The sequence below is a fragment of the Ascidiella aspersa genome, chromosome 3, assembly GCF_963924565.1.
Source record: "Ascidiella aspersa chromosome 3, kaAscAspe10.2, whole genome shotgun sequence".
NCBI classification, from domain to species: domain Eukaryota; kingdom Metazoa; phylum Chordata; class Ascidiacea; order Phlebobranchia; family Ascidiidae; genus Ascidiella; species Ascidiella aspersa.
Genome location: NC_139449.1, coordinates 15,494,795 through 15,511,184, shown reverse-complemented (window position 1 = coordinate 15,511,184; position 16,390 = coordinate 15,494,795). Strand labels below are relative to the sequence as shown.

The following is a 16,390-nucleotide window of genomic DNA, read 5'->3' as shown; positions in this document are numbered from 1 at the left end:
GGGCGTACGTGAACTAGTTTTAGGGGGCTCATGAAGGCCTAAAGGAAATATTAGTGTATATTTAAGAAGTAGTGAATTTTTTAAACAAAATATTTTAATTAAAAATAAAATGGTTTTGCACTGAACACTGAATGTATTAAGACTTCATTTAACTTTTTTGACTGAAATCGGCGAAATTAGCAAATTTCAGAAGTCTATTTCTATTGTGACGTCAATTTATGACTTCATCTCTGAAAATTTTCTGCTTACCGTAATCCACGCGAAGCAAAAACATATTATTGTTCCGCGGCATAAAAAGTTTAAGAACTTCCCCAACCCCCAATTAAAAAAAATGAACTTGACTAAAAGACTACCATTGTCATTTCGGAGAAATATTTTTTTTGAAATTTTTATAATATTTTTAATGCCGTTTACCATAAGTCCACCATTACTGGACTACTGGTTTGAAAATTGAAATGTTACAAAATTTAGACAAGTTCCTTAACGAATGAGGCTGCCTCAAAAAATGTGCATCGGCGAAAAGTGCACCAAATGTGCACATCGCGCGAATGTGCATTTGAACTTGCAGGTTGTCTAGAATCCTACCACAATGAACATTATTTGGGTTAGGGTTAGCGTTTAGGTAGGTTAAGCAATAATAAAAAATAATAAATATAATAATACTTGACACATCCTTCCTCAAACACTAATCGACACCCTAACTCAAACATTGTGCTTGCTTTAATATGTGTTTCAACAAGTTTAATATTGTTTACAAGGAGGTACTTCATAGTCACAAACTAATTCTATAGCGTTTATCGAACTTCGGTAACCGGTTGCCGGGCCAATAGCCTTTTCCAATATATAATACTGTGCTCTAAGATGCATATTTTGCCATTGTGCACCTTCGAATGTGAAGTGTTAGGTCCACATATCGTTAGTGAACATTTTGTGTACCGAATATCGCAAGTGCACAATGTGCACATTTTGGTTTTGAGTCCTGTTGCAACGAATTCTCGGCTTAAAATTGCCATACAGTAAAAATTAACATTACTAAACATAATAAAGGTAATCTGTGCTTTTAATCATTGATATAAAAATTTGAACAAAGCTAAGATTAATTCAAAACACTTTCTTCACCGACAATTTTTTTTTAAATCGCTATGTTGCATATTTAAACATCACTGAACAACATAAAGATAGTTAAAATTCGCCCTATTAGCCGTTTCCCATAGATTTAAATAACTTTTCCAAAGGCTAATTTATGCCTATTGTATTTTTGCCCTATGTATGTGGTTTGCAGTATTTGTGTCGTCATTGGGAATTTAATTATGTCAGAGAAAACGCTGATCAATGCTAATACTAAATTTGCATTTTTTACAACTTAGAGTAAATATTGTGTCAACGTGATGCACCCTAAGTTTCTCATATGCTAAACAAGTGCACACTTTTTGCCTATGATTCGTCCTAAGACTCAGATTTTGGCTTTGTACACTCAAGATCTCCTTGAAATCTGCCATACATATTAAATATGTTTTAACATATCAGCTAATATGTTTTAACATCAAGCTTTCTTAACTTTTTAAGTAGCTATTGCGATTGGGTTAATTGGAAATGTCTAAAGGCTAATCTTCCTTCATGGTGAGCCTTGTTTTCTGCTAAAAGACCTGAATATTTCTCATAGCAAAACTCATCAGAATATTTTTTTGGCAGTAACTAGGTTTGTTTAAAATAATTTTAATAATAATATTTATAATGTCACTTTTGGTTGTAACTATTCTTGGAGTTCTGCTTCGTGCATGGCTGTTAGGTATTCCAGAGTTTTGTTTGTGGTTAGCTTCAAGACCAGAAGTTTCAACACCTTTAACTTCATGGGACAGATGTATGTTAAATATAATTTTTGGTATAGCATCAAACATAAGGCAATTTAACTTCCATGAAAATGTTGTTGTTTAAGTAATGGCTGACTTGTTTTTACCAAGGTGTATCCAAGGTTTTTCTCTGAATGATCATACAAAGTGCCCGGTGGTGTGTGTTTTTGTTTGTTGATTGAGATATATTGAACTGTAGCAATAATACCTACACTACAGTCTGAATACACAGTCAAGAATAAATTCAAAAGAAAGAAACGTGTCAGAAAAATACCTAAATATCTTTTTTCCCCAGCCCAAAACCCTACCCCTATCTTCATCACTAACTCCTTATATATTTTAAACCTTAAGTCAATTCCAACCCCTTCTTATTGTCCACCCTTTAGCCAAAACAAGGGCAAACAGTCTGGTCTGCAACTCTTTAACAAGCTTTATGCAGCTCTTAACGTTTGGTTTGGATTTAAGTTTTTTGTTACATAATATCAAAGACTTGATTATGCTGTTTTTCAAGGTTATTTGTTAAATATTCAGCTTTGTATAGTTCCCTGTTTATTTTTTCTTACTTTTGATTGAATACTGCCTGTCTATTCAAAGCAATTTCTAAACCCCTGATTGTGACCTCTTTCCTCAAACATATAATCCACATAGCACTGTTATACAAGTTATCCCAATAAAATAATTTACATATTAGTCTACTGGCATTTTTATTTTACATTTTAGCTTTTTTTTAGAAACTTTTTGTTTTTTAGTGGTGGAAGGAACTGCTATCACTTTAAGCAATCCAAACAACTTTTATAAAGACTCTTACCATGGGGTAAGTACAACAAATATTTTTTATTACCTTTTAAGGCACACTATTATTTAATAAAGCTTGCACCTACATCGTCAAAGAATGCAATTAAATATTTGTGTAGATAGATCAGCACAGGTCGGTGTTGTCAAATTAAAAAAAAACTTTATATCTGCCCTGTTGCTATTTGATATCATATTTGCCCATGATGTTAACGGCACACCTAGTAGTGAAAAAATAAAATTTCCGCTAAAGTATTATAATATAACATGCAGGGTAAGATATATATGTAACTTCTGGTATTCCGTACTTCTTTTTTGTTGATAAATGCGAAAAATATTGTAACTGTCAAACATTTTGAGTTTTCTTGGCGGGACGATAATTTGGTTGTCAACCAGATTTTCATACATCACTTTGTTTCGCTGTAAATAATTCAACTCCCATAATAGCGCTGGACAATAATCTTTCTTACAGCTGGCCATAAATTTATACAATTCACCAATATGTGTTTTCTTCTCCGTGGCAGCTTTCCAAATATTCAAGATTTTTTTAAAGCATACGGAATATGTAGATTATTTGTATGGTTTGCCAAGTTTGTTTTTTTGTTCACTGAAAACTTTTAACTAAACCTTTTGCAACAATGCTTAATGCAATTCGCTTGTAAAACACACCATTTAAAGATATTCCATGGCCTCTCAAGACTTCCTAATTGGCTAACTACAAAGATGTTGTGAATTAAATCTTTAACAAAATGCATGGCTGGAAAAAAGTAACATAGCTAGCTTGGTGATCTGTCACTTAGGGAAACAACAATAATGAGGGAACATAATATGTTATATTCTTTTTTGTCTTAAAAATAGCATAATATCATTTTTAATTTTGTTAATCGTCAATTAACTGCTTTATTTTGTAGACTTCATTATTACGAGAACTGATGTCATTCGTCATTATAAACTGCCCATACATGATCAACCTCATTTTTGTTGTAAGTAAAAAATGTGTTTTATAAAAGTCTTTAAGTTAATAATAAAGTCATAGAATCATAAAGTTTGACAAATTAATCTAGATTTACTATTCAGCTTTAAATGGGCTAAAAATGTATCCTTGCACCAAAAAGTGTCTACTTCACAGTGTTTTTCACCCTAGGTGTTGTACCTATAATTGGGTTATCGTTTTATTTGGTTGTGTTGACGATTGCAGTAGTTTGCATGGTTAATTTTGTTGAGATTGGTTCAGAACAAGATTGCTTCAAAATTTTATAAAAATATAAATGAAATATAAAAACATAGCTCGTAGTAATTAAAAGGTTCGCATTTGTGTCACTGTGACAAAATAAGTTTGCGAAACACTGGCTTAACACTAACTTGAAATTCATTACAGGCTACTGATGTAATTACAGCCATTACTTTGTTCATATTTTCAAAGAGGATTATGCAAAAGAAGGTATGTAATTTTAAATGTTCTACCTGGTATTACACTTATTTAAAAATAATTTACCCTTTCAACAGATTGAAACACAAGAAAAGTGCATGACTACATTCCCTGAAGGAATATCTTCTATTTTAATAAAGATGAAAAACATAAATCATCTTGCAGCCATAGTCTTTGCTTTGTGAGACAACTTCATACTGTTATTTTTCTACTTGATTTTAGAAAAAACTGCAAGTCTTAATTTATTGAAAGAATGTGTAGAAAAACATAATATTTCAATTATTGTCAAAATGTCAAACCTAAGGGTACTCAGAAAGTTTAAATAAAGTAAAAGTCACACCAGACAACAATGTTTGGGAAAACCTGCATTAAATATGCATTAAACTCAGTAAACACAACATATTTTTGTTTACAGATATCTCCTCAATCCCTTCACTCTGGCTACTTGCATTGCAAAGTCTTTGGTCACTTTCCATAACTTGTTTATTTCACTTTTTCTATTATCTGCCATATCAGGTACATGTAATGATGTTTTTACCTTAGTATGTTTTAAGATGGTTTAGCAGGAATTCAAATGACTTTGATTTTCTTGGAATTAACTTGTGTATTGAAAAACACATGTACTTCCAAAAGTATTTTAATGCATTTTATGTTTAAATTAAGTTATGAGTTTCAGGGTGTTGTTGAATTAATTTTTTGCTTATTTATTAAAAAAAATTGTAGCAACCTTGCTATAAGTAGGGATGTTTAAATAATTTAGAATGTTTCGGATTTAAAAATAAAAATCCAGAATATTGAATCCAACTATATGTTTGTATTTTAAATTACTATATTTGGCTTACAAATGTGTAATATAAAAAAATACCTACAAATGGTTCAACTGGTAGTTTGAATCCCTATTAAATATAACTAAAGCAACATAATAAACTCTTTACAGGTTTTCCCTTTATTTTTAAAATCTTGTATATAACACTCACTGTTTTAATTGCTTATGGTTACAAACATAATATGTTAGAAGTCTAAAATTCACTACAAAGTAAATACTACCAGCACTGTGTTAATATTGTTAACGTTTACGCGGTGTGTAACCTCGCTGGATATTGGCTTACGTTGAATTAAATTAGGCCCAATGCCATTTTCTCAAAAGTCAGTAGATTATATGATTAAATTTTACTCGAAACTCTAAATCTGGCATTCTTATTTGCCACTTGCACAATTATATTTAATTGTCAATTGATTCCTATAATTATGTTAAGGGTTTTGACTATAATTACAGTACAGAAGTGGAAAATTATTTTTGACAGGGGGTTTAACCTATGTAGACTCGCTTATCCTGTGCCAAAAAGTTATTAATGCAATATACCTCTAAATGCAAAACGTTTCTGGTTTGAGCAGTGGTTCTGATACTGAGTTCACAAAGTAGTTTTAGGGAGTCTCTAAGTTGCTTTAAGTCCTAAACACAACCAAAATAGCTTTAGAAATTTGAAACATTCCTAAAACCTAGATGTCAAAGTTTTGAAAAACATGCTTGCCTTTTAAGATGTATCATTTTCAATTATAAACATATATTTGTTTAACCATTTTCATTTAAATTTAATAACAATTAATAAAGAAGAAGAGACAGTAATAATTACTCTGTAATTTAAGCATTTTTTCCACTTATTGTGCAGTTTGTGTAAGTTTTAATATTTAGCAGCAATGTAAATGCCACACCTATGTCATAGGTTTCATTTTACCAACAATGCTATTTTTGGCACTGTCAACATATGAGACATTATATCCTATCCAGCTTTTGCCAGCAGCCTGCCTTTGTTTATGGAAATGTCAAGTAGGTTTTTAAATTAATAATTAATGTAAATTTTTTTGTTTTATTTTTTGTTTTAAAAAGTTAGCATACAACATTTTGTGGGTTGGATGTTAAGCAAAAAAAAAATTTTTTTGATTGTATTTTTTTAATAAATTTAAATTTGGATTAAGCAAAGTAAAGCTATAGAGCAATAAACTACCCCAATTTAATAAAATGAAATGAGAATTTACAGTGCGACCCCATTTGTTTTCAGATAAAAATATTTAAATAATACTGGAACAAAGTAACACAAGCGAATATGTGAAAATTATACACAATTCCAGAGAACTGTGGCTACACATGAGCACCAAAATGATTTTTAGTTAACATGGATTTAAATTTAACACACAAACAAACACAAAAAAATTCAATTTATTACATTAAGTCCGATGGTTGCATTGGGATAGTAGTGTCCACTATAGTTTTTGCATAAGCAAACCCACATGTCATGCCCTACTTCTAAGCTATTACAATGTTTCGTTTTAAATAATAAGTTCATTGCTCTAAATCCAGATTAAAAAATCCATCTGATTGAAAACAGAATGAGTAGTTAAATAACATAATTAGACAGTTGGGTATGTTGATTGCATCGAAATCCAAAAGTAAATATTTGCTGAAACCTTCTGAGTAGGACGTAATAAGAATATCAAAGCCCATACAGAAGTAGGTATCATTTTGAACGTTTCGAATAACTCTTTATTCATTTTCAACATATTCGTCTAATACTTCACCAACAGATTGGGGCTTTATCGCGTGTCTACGTCAACAGATTCTTAGACGTTCGTTCTCGGGAACAAGTTGCTTTCACTAGAACCATTCACAACAAGAAACTAAAAAATCTTGGACTTGCCACAAATTTTGATGACACACAGCCTGCAGTCATAATTAATCTATCCAAGAAGAACTTATCGTCTGTGGAAAGAACGGTACTTAATAAAGGATTGAATTTTGGTATTTTTCCTACTAAATTCAATTACACCCATGTACAAACGGAATTTGAGAACTTTTACCAGCAATTAAGGCCGATGCTTGGATTTGCTAAGAAAATCGACTGCAAACGTATGCTGATGAATTTATATAGCAAATATAAATCTTCCTTCTTCCATGAAAGGCGTCACACTGAGATGGACATCACCGATGAACAACGTACGGCCCTTCATAACCTCACACAAGACCATCACCATCTGCAAGCCAGACAAAGGAAATGGTGTTGTTATTCTCGACAGCCAGGATTACGAAGAGAAGATTTATTCCGTTTTAAACGACTCAAGCAAGTTTGTCACCACCCAGGAAGACAACAATCTCTCCAAGCTTAGTCGTTTTCAAGGGTTTCTTTATCGTTTACACAAGAATGATAAACTGGAAGATGATGTGTACGCCAGAATCAGACCAACAGCTGCCCGTACCCCTACATTGTATGGCGTTCCTAAAAGTACATAAGGTCAACACACCACTTCGACCTATTCTAGACTCGCGTGGATGTTTCTGCTATGACTGTGCCGTATGGCTGTGTGAAGTTCTACAACCACTGCGCGCACATCCCACCAATATAAAAGATACCTTTGATTTTGTGAACCGTGTTAACCACACACAACTGTATGACAAGGTCATGGTATCTTACGATGTATAAAGCCTGTTCACTAACATTCCAGTTGAATTTACCACCAACCTTATTCTCAACAACATATACAAGGAAGGTGTTAAGCTGTTTCATGGACTTAAGAAATCTGAGTTCAAGAAAATGTTAAATTGGACCTGCAATGACATCACATTTCAATTCAGGCAAAAATTTTACACACAGATCGACGGCGTTGCAATGGGTTCCCCGATCGCCCCTCTGCTTGCTGATGTTTTCATGAACTGGTTAATTGATCAAACCGCGGAAAACCCAGCACAACCCCATCTTTTATGCCGCTATGTAGATGACATTTTTGCCGTATTCTACAACAGTGATGAAATTGAGGCTTTTCTCTGCACTCTAAATGGCATCCATCCAAATATCCAGTTTACCTGTGAGTGGGAAAAGGAAAATAATCTGCCCTTTCTGGATGCACTGGTTAAGAAAATGCCTAATGGACACAGCACTCACGTATATCGCAAGCCTACCCATACAGGCCTCCTAACAAGATGGTCAAGTTTTGTTCCATTTAAATACAAGCGCAACCTGATAAATAGCCTATTACACCGGGCTTACAGAATTTGTAACACTTACATGGGAATGCACCACAAATTCCGCAACATTTCTAAAATGTTGATGATGAATGGTTACCCCAAGCAGTTTATTGATACTGCCATTTACAGGTTTCTTGACCAAAAACACAAGGACGTGCAAAACAAAACGGTTGAACATGAAGAAAACAAAACGTTGTATACCATCACAATGAAGCTCCCGTTTATTGGAAAAACATCGATGAATATATTCAAAGAACTTACTACCTTCGTAGCGCGCAACACCGAAAATAAAGTCAAATTTATTTTCAGCCACGAAACCACACCTATCAGTTCGTTTTTATACACAAGGACCACCAGCATGTGTTACGTCGTTCAGGAGTTATATACAAAGTGCAATGTTTGTGCGGATCTACTTATATTGGACAAACCAAGCGTAACCTACAAGTGCGTATGGACAACAACGACCCTTCATCACGGTCCACGCAGGACACAGACGTGGCAAGACATTTGCATCAAAATCCTGGTCACAAAATCGATTTTAAAATCCCCAAGAATCTTGCGACAAGTCGGTGTTGGCGTCGTCTTTTGATTAAGGAAACCGTAGAAATAACACGGCACAACCCGGAAATTAACGCAGACCAAGCTTCTATACCACTCTATCTTTTCAACATCTGATCACGTGGATGGCCTTATCTGCTATCGGCGACCTACCTTCTAATCGCCGCACACCCGGTTTAGATTATGTATCTATCCACGTTTCCTTCTTTCTGATGTCTGTCTTAGCACTATATATATACTTACCATCAGTGACTTCTCTCTATGTTGAAAATGAATAAAGAGTTATTCGAAACGTTCAAAATGATACCTACTTCTGTATGGGCTTTGATATTCTTATTACGTCTTACTACAACCTCCAACCATTATGCTCCAAACTTCTGAGTAGGGATGTTCAAAGTAAAATATTGAATCCTTGGATTCAAATCCAGATGGGATTCGAATCCAATTCTGCCGTTTATTTCGGGTAATTGGAACCGATATAATTTAATGTTTTACCGCGATTGTTGCGCCTAATTGCACAAACGTGTGCTGCAGCGACCAATTTACAGTGCTTGCTTGAAATGTAACCTGGTACTGGTAGTGCACTAGTGCAGTATTAGCGTTTTTTCGGGCAACCAATTACCGCATATCGCGATAACGTTCTTCTAATAATTAACTGTCAATCAATTAAGCGTTATTGTGCGAGCGATCAACATGTAATGTCTGGTGTGAAGTTAGCAATTTCCCTAAATGCGTTAAGTTGCAAAAGTAACATTACGTTGTAAAACGTGCTGGCCGTCCACAAAATGCGCTATAGGGTTACTTAAGGTCAACTTTACGCCAATATTCAGCAAGGTTATGCAGTTATGCAAAGTGTAATTGTCAAGAATTCGTTTAGTCAATAGTAACTTTGTGTTCTTTGCAGTACATTATTTGACTGCATAACATATCATGTTAGTAAAAAAATAAGCCCTAAGACCTAACAATGCTTGAAAAAACAGGACCGAATTGCTTAAGACTTCTGTGTGCAGTGTTGCATTGTACTCACTATTGGCAAAAATATAAGTTTTGGGGCAACAACCTGGACAGTTGACATATTACGGTTTACACAACTGCTTCAAATGACAGTTGTTAAGAATGTTAAACATATGTGAGATTTTTTTTATTATAATGTACGTATGTTAGAAAAGTGTTTGGGCGATTTATTGCTGTGATTGTGGGCCCTGTAGGGTAGATTAAGATTAATTCCTACCCCAAACAAAATCGAGGTTGAATAATTTAATAAAAATATACTAGGATTCGCTATTCTGGATTCGTAGATTTCGAATCCTATTATTCTAGAATACCTTGGGATTCTACTTTTAACATCCCTACTTCTGAGTATTCATAATTTGGAATATAAAGCTTAATTCTTATATGTGCAAATCATGTTTGGCGTTTAACAACAAAATTTGACGTTTTGAAACACAGCCCTTTCAGAACTCATTGAAAGAGTGCCCAATTCAGTTTGCGAAAATTAACATTGGCTGTGCCAAAAAAAACCTAATCAAATCAAAGAAACCTCATTTTTGTTAAATGTCACGTTAGAGGTAAGCTAAACTAACTGTAAACTACAAATAGATCAGAATAAAATGTTTCAATAAAATGAAGTCAAAAAATGGAAATTGACTAGGTGCACATGGAGATGACTTTCGATGCGTTTTTAGCAAATTTACACCGTGCATCAACCAATTGGGGACAGTACACAAAAACAAAAATCTCATTAAATTTAGTTGTGGTGCTTTAGTGTTATTTTAGTAGACCAAAATTATTCTTCTGAATAAAATATGATTCAATCAAATTAGTTGTTCTGCAAGAAGTGGTCATGTGGCAGTACAGAGCGTCAAAGTGGTACGAGATCGTAAAAATGTTGGGAACCCCTGCGGTCGCACATTTCTTGGTGATTTTTTAGTAAACTACAAGTTAAAGGTTCTGTTGACACTTGCATCTTTCTCAGATGTTAATGCTAAACATTTGTCTAAAAGATAATAAAAAAATGATTTTTTCTATATACATTTTTTTATATATATTTATTGTTTTATTAGGAAAATGATGATTGTTTTTCAAATTGTATCCTTAAGTGCTGCATGTCATTTATATTTTGGATCAGTCTTATATTTGCTGTTAACTATCTCTATGAACCCAACATGCAATCAGTCCTATCGCACTACATTTTCATGTGAGTTATAAGTAAATTGAGTACTTGTATTAGGTAAATTAGAAAGATAAGCACAATACGACGTAACTATCTAATAAAACTACAAAGGAAACAACCTTGTTATTTTTTAGACTCCTTGCTCCAGATCAAACACCTAATGTTGGTATATTTTGGTATTTTTTCACAGAAGTTTTTGACCACTTTCGGACATTTTTTCTCTGTGTGTTTCAAATAAATGTTGTTGTCTACAGCCTTCCTCTGACTTTAAAGTTTAGGTATGTCGCTTAGTATAATAGCAATAGCATGATCCTTAAAACTTTACTAGACCCTGCAATTTTAGTTTAATGTGTTTTACTTTTATCCAGGTCTCATCCCATTTTTCTTACACTTGTTTTGTTGGCCATCACAAGCATCTTCAAATCCTATCCATCAGTTGGTGATACAGCTTTGTGGCTATGTATTCTTCCATTGTGGTCACATACTTTCCCTTGTAAGTTTTATATATCTATATATATATATATATATGTATATATATGTATATATGTACTACAATATATCACCATTTTTTTTTATTTAGATCTTCGTTATCCTTCAGTTACTGCTGCTATGTTGCTTACCAGTTCTGTACTTTGTCCTACAATGTGGAATATGTGGATAAATGCTCATTCAGCCAATGCAAACTTTTATTTTGCAGCTACACTTTCCTACACAACATCATTGGTATATTTATAGCGGTTAAAAAAACAGACAGAATTATTTGGTTGTCGCCCCACATTTTTGCAATGTATTTTCGACCCATGGTCTATACTAGGGGAGTCCGTTACGTGATATTTTATTCCGATACCCGATATTTTGGATAGAAAGTATCACGATCTGATATCAAATGAATGTCATATGCTTTTACAAGCAAAATAGGGAAATTGAAACATTTGAAGGTTTGAATCGCTGTGTTGGGTTGCAAATCAGGACTAAAATTTAATATGTTAATTTGATATCAGACCGGCAGGGGCGTATCCAGAAATTTAAAAAAGGGGGGTGTCCCGAATTTTCAACTGAGGGAATTCCCCGTTTTTTTGTCTGATGTTAATGACGTCCTAAAATAGTGACGGATATGACGTCATAAAATAGCGATGGTAATGACGTCATAAACAAGAAAAAAAATCATCCGAAACTGCCAATTAACGTCCAGCAAAAGCGAACATTTAGACGCAAAGCGAACACGTGCGTTATCGACAATCCTGCCTGGCGCCAGCTGCGAAACTGCTTAGTGTGCAACTTCAGGCGAAAAACTAACCCAAAGACCTTGAAATATGTGTGATTGATTTTGGTAGATCCATCATCCATGTACGGGACTACGCTAAATTACAAGCACGTCGGTCGTCACCTGCAATACTAAACGGAGATCGTTTTTCCCGGGTGTTTTTTGATTCCCGCGACATATAAAACTACTTCGAAGAAACGGTATAACTTTAATTGTTATTTAATGTAGTTCAGCGTTGATAACCGTTCTAAGTTTGGGCGCACCTGGCGACCGAAGCGAGCGCGATTTTTTTATTGGTATAACGGCATTTCTTTTAAATTTCTTGCAAGTTTTTATTAGATTGCCGAAAATAAAAAAATGTTAAAAAATATATGTGAAATATTTTTGAATACGTTTTCGGTTTGTCCGCGACGCACTTGGCAGCTTTCCACGGCGCAACGGTAAAGAAGCGCTGATCTAGTACGAAAAACAGCATTAAAAGTAAACAAACGGGACGTAGTAAGATCATTCGCGCGAAGCGCGAATATTTTTCGCACTTATGCAGTTAAAATAGTCAAAAAGTATTTGAAATGGACTCGTGTATAGTTTGTCAAAGAGGCGACGGACCCGATGAATTACACTAGGTTGCCGACCCCAGTTTTACACCAACATCTGATATTAACGCAGACAACAAACAGCGAGAAACATCAGCACCGTCTAACTCAGTGGTTCCTAAACTGTAGTACGCGACTAACTTTCTCTTTAACAATATCGCATCCTGCGTTTTTCAAAAATGTAAATGGAATAAAAGCTGTGTGACAAATGACAATATTACCAAATGCAAGAACTTCATTCATAAGACCAAATTAGAACACTACCAACTTCTCAATAAACATACTTCAGAACAGGGAGTCGCACCGTTTCACTTTTCCGGTTCAGGTTCGGTTCGGGTTCAATAATTTTTTCGGAATCCGCTTCAGTTCCGGTTTCGGTTTCGAGCAATTTGAAAGTTCCGGTTGAGCTCCGGTTGTTATTTTAATCAATATTCATATTTTTGTCATAAAATTTCGAACATGGCGTAGATTAATTCTGTAAAATACAAGTTGTGACGTCATGCTGGAGTGAACCGCTTTTGTTTACAGGTTCGGGTTCGGTTAAGGTTCATGTTCTTTCAAATTTTTCGGTTCAGTTCCGGTTCGGGCCCTTAAGATCTAACAAAAAACGGTCCAGGTTCGGTAACGGTTCGGAAAAAATTGACCCAAAACCGGTTCATAAAGTTCCGGTTCGGTTACGGTTCGACTCCCTGCTTCAGAATAAGGCAAAATAGGACTGCTACCCATGGGCGCCCGCAAGGGGAGGGCACTTGCCCCCCCTGGAATTTCAAAATGCGATTATTAGTATTATTTATAAGTGTAATATGTATTACTTATGAAAGTTAAACATATTATCCATTATCCATTGCCCCCATTGGCGTATCCAGGTGGGCGGGAGTTCTTACCCCCTTTTTGTAAGTGATATTATCGTTTTTTGTTCGTTTTTGTCATGGTTTAACAAACTGTTCGAAGCGGCGTGCTTTTCAAGTAATTGGGTCACGCTTCTTAATCTGATGCGAAACCAAAATCGAGCGCAAACCGTTTTTCGTCTTTTGTTTGGTCGACCGTAAACGCTGGAAGTTGTTCTTTTTCGTTATTTGTTTAGGTTGACTGATTAGCAAGTGTGTATTCGACAATTGACAACGCTAAGTCAAACCTTCTTCCCTTTTTTGTCGCTAAAAAAACGTCGAGTTATACGCAGTAAGTTCCTCGCTGCTCGTTCTCTGCGCTAATATCCGATGTGGGTGTAACATAGACATTTGACTGAAGCAGATTCTTAAAAGGAGGTATAATGGTGACTGTCGTGCGCGTTTCAAAGTCCCATTTTTAAGTAATGATGTTTGACGAAAAATTATGCTCTTTTAGCATACTGTACTCTAAGACCACGTGCTAAGTGTGCAATGGACACAACTTATTTCCCCTCAACCGCAGCTTGTAATTTAGCTGACTTTGCACACAGCTTGGCGCAGATGTTGCGCTAATCGTGGCATAATAACACCCGGAAAAAACAATCTTTGTTTTAGTATTGCAGGTGGTGAAAGACGTGCTTGTAATTTAGCACTCGTTTCGTTTATGGAACTTGAAAAGTACGCTGCTGATAGTTGAAATATGTGTGATTCTACCACAATTAATCACATATATTTCACGGTCTTGGTTTGTTTTTTTGCTTAATGTTAACGATTGCACACCGTGATTTCGCAGCTGGCGCCTGGCAGGATTGTCGACGACGCACGTGGTCTCTTTTACTGGACGTATTTGGCTGCTTTTGATTAGTTTTCTTATCACGTTTTGCAATCACCATTCTATGACATCATGCTGTTACTGTTTTATGACGTTATTATTCATAAACGTCAGACGAAAAATAGGAGAATTACCTAAGTTGAAAATTCAGGACCCCCATTTTTGATTTTGTGGTTACGCCCCTAATATTCATAATAACGTCTAAATTAAGTCTTATTCTGTTGTGAATGATTACTGCATATTTGGCTTTATTCTGTTTTTAGTTTCGATACAATGTTATTATAGGTTATTCTGCTTTCAATATTGTCGCGTTGTATTCCCAAATACACAAGTGCCAAATATGCACAAACCGGTACTTTACATCACGATTAGTTAGTTCAGCAGATTATATTTTGACTTGTAATACTAACAAGATATGTTGTTCAAGTAGCTTTGGTTATTGACTTCGAAATTTATAGTGACATCATAATGGCGGTTGGAACACATACACCGATTTTGTTAATATTTTCAATAAAAATACCAAAGCCTTAAAATTTGATAAAAATGACGCCTCGTTGTTCACAATTATTTGGGTTATTATTCATACCATTATCAGTTTAAAAAAATCAAGTAGCTGAGCACAACCTTATCCCGATTTTGGCGACGACTGGTGTGTTTTTATACGCGTCTTAATGTTGGGTTGCGTTTGGTCGATGTACGTCTGGAATCTGGATACAGGCAACGCAGTCGGTACACCACATTTGTTTTGTGGAGTAGAGATGGTGGGATTTTTAGGGTATTCCAGGGACCCAGCTTTGAAGTTTGCTGAACAAACCTCAACTTACCTTTTTTTGTGTGTGTTTTTTTGTGCTTCGTTGTGTAAAACGAATGGTAGTTTCGTTACGTTAAAGCGCACATCTCTAACGGGCGTATTCTCTAGTTCCTTTCCATAATGACGTTTGTGGTGCAACTGGTCCATTGAATTAAATGACTTTGTATTTATTTTAATTTTTTACTGCTTTTCAGGTTTTAATAACCACTGATACAGCAATGGCTTTTTTGAATTGGCATCTTCGTCTTAGAGAAGGACTGCATCCTAGTCTTCCAGGAACAAATGAAAAAGCAGTGCTCAGACTTTTAAACTAAAAAGTGGTCAAATGATGAAGCATGCAACTTCCCGAGATATGTACTTCAAAAGTTTACACTGTGCAATGAAAGCATTGCAAGATGTTTCATTAAAAAAACGTTATGGAATTTGTTTATTCAGTACTATTATACACTGGTTAACGTCTGTGAGTCATAATTGTAATTATGATTATCAAAGGGCATTCAAACCATTTTCTGTTTTCACTTTTGTGGTTGTGTCTTATCTAAATCGACAAAATCTATTTCTTAGCCTAAAGGCGAACAGCATACAGTTAGTGTTTGCGACATGTAATACACTATAAAAAAATTATGCTTTAAACCAAATAGCCTAATTTTCGGAACACCGTGCGGTCTTAACTCGAGTTTAGTTGCTAGAATTGCACACAACTCCAACTAAAATACTCTTAAAGGTTACTTAAGTTTTTTTTTTCATTGACTCCTCAAAAATACTTTGTCTTCCCTTAACTCTTAAAAGCTTGTCACAACAAGCCATTTGCCTTTTTTAAAATAAAAGTCACGTGTGAAATTCGAGACTTATTGTTGAACACGGCCTTTTACAATATTCTCTATATCTATGCACCCTCCTTTCAAAAATATTTGCACAACACTGGTTTACAAAATGACATTGTAAAACCAATTTCGAAACTAATGTTAAGTCATCCAATTTTCGATATTTAAAAAGTCTCCTATCTTTGTATTTTTCAAAAGTGTGTGGAAACCCTTATGCCAAAAGCCACCTGTAGTGTGGTGCAAGTATTTTTTTAATATTAATTATAATAAAAATGTAGAAAAATCGCAACGGTAGAAATTATAATAGGTTAATTATAGAGCATCGAACAACCGTTTAGTTCTGTGTATATGGACACACT

At 34.7% G+C, this 16,390-nt stretch overlaps 1 protein-coding gene across 1 annotated transcript; it reads left to right on the top strand.

Annotated features, from left to right (window-relative positions):
- The first annotated feature begins 1,696 nt into the window (after nucleotides 1-1,696).
- On the top strand, nucleotides 1,697-15,821 carry LOC146160373 (GPI-anchor transamidase component PIGU-like). The gene is made up of 12 exons (XM_083384646.1): nucleotides 1,697-1,861; nucleotides 2,600-2,664; nucleotides 3,554-3,625; nucleotides 4,021-4,083; nucleotides 4,149-4,252; nucleotides 4,487-4,587; nucleotides 5,796-5,899; nucleotides 10,711-10,844; nucleotides 10,955-11,098; nucleotides 11,189-11,313; nucleotides 11,401-11,543; nucleotides 15,402-15,821. The coding sequence occupies exons 1-12, from the start codon at nucleotides 1,735-1,737 to the stop codon at nucleotides 15,519-15,521; spliced, it is 1,302 nt and encodes a 433-aa protein (XP_083240772.1). The 5' UTR covers nucleotides 1,697-1,734; the 3' UTR covers nucleotides 15,522-15,821.
- The last annotated feature ends 569 nt before the right edge of the window (nucleotides 15,822-16,390 follow it).

What these genes read in the sequence shown, in the direction of transcription:
- LOC146160373 (XM_083384646.1), top strand. Translation starts at nt 1,735, where the DNA reads ATGTCACTTTTGGTTGTAACTATTCTTGGAGTTCTGCTTCGTGCATGG. An exon ending in TTTGTTTATGGAAATGTCAA is followed by an intron (nt 5,900 to 10,710) that starts GTAGGTTTTTAA and finishes TTGTTTTATTAG; the next exon opens with GAAAATGATGATTGTTTTTC. An exon ending in TTTCCTACACAACATCATTG is followed by an intron (nt 11,544 to 15,401) that starts GTATATTTATAG and finishes ACTGCTTTTCAG; the next exon opens with GTTTTAATAACCACTGATAC.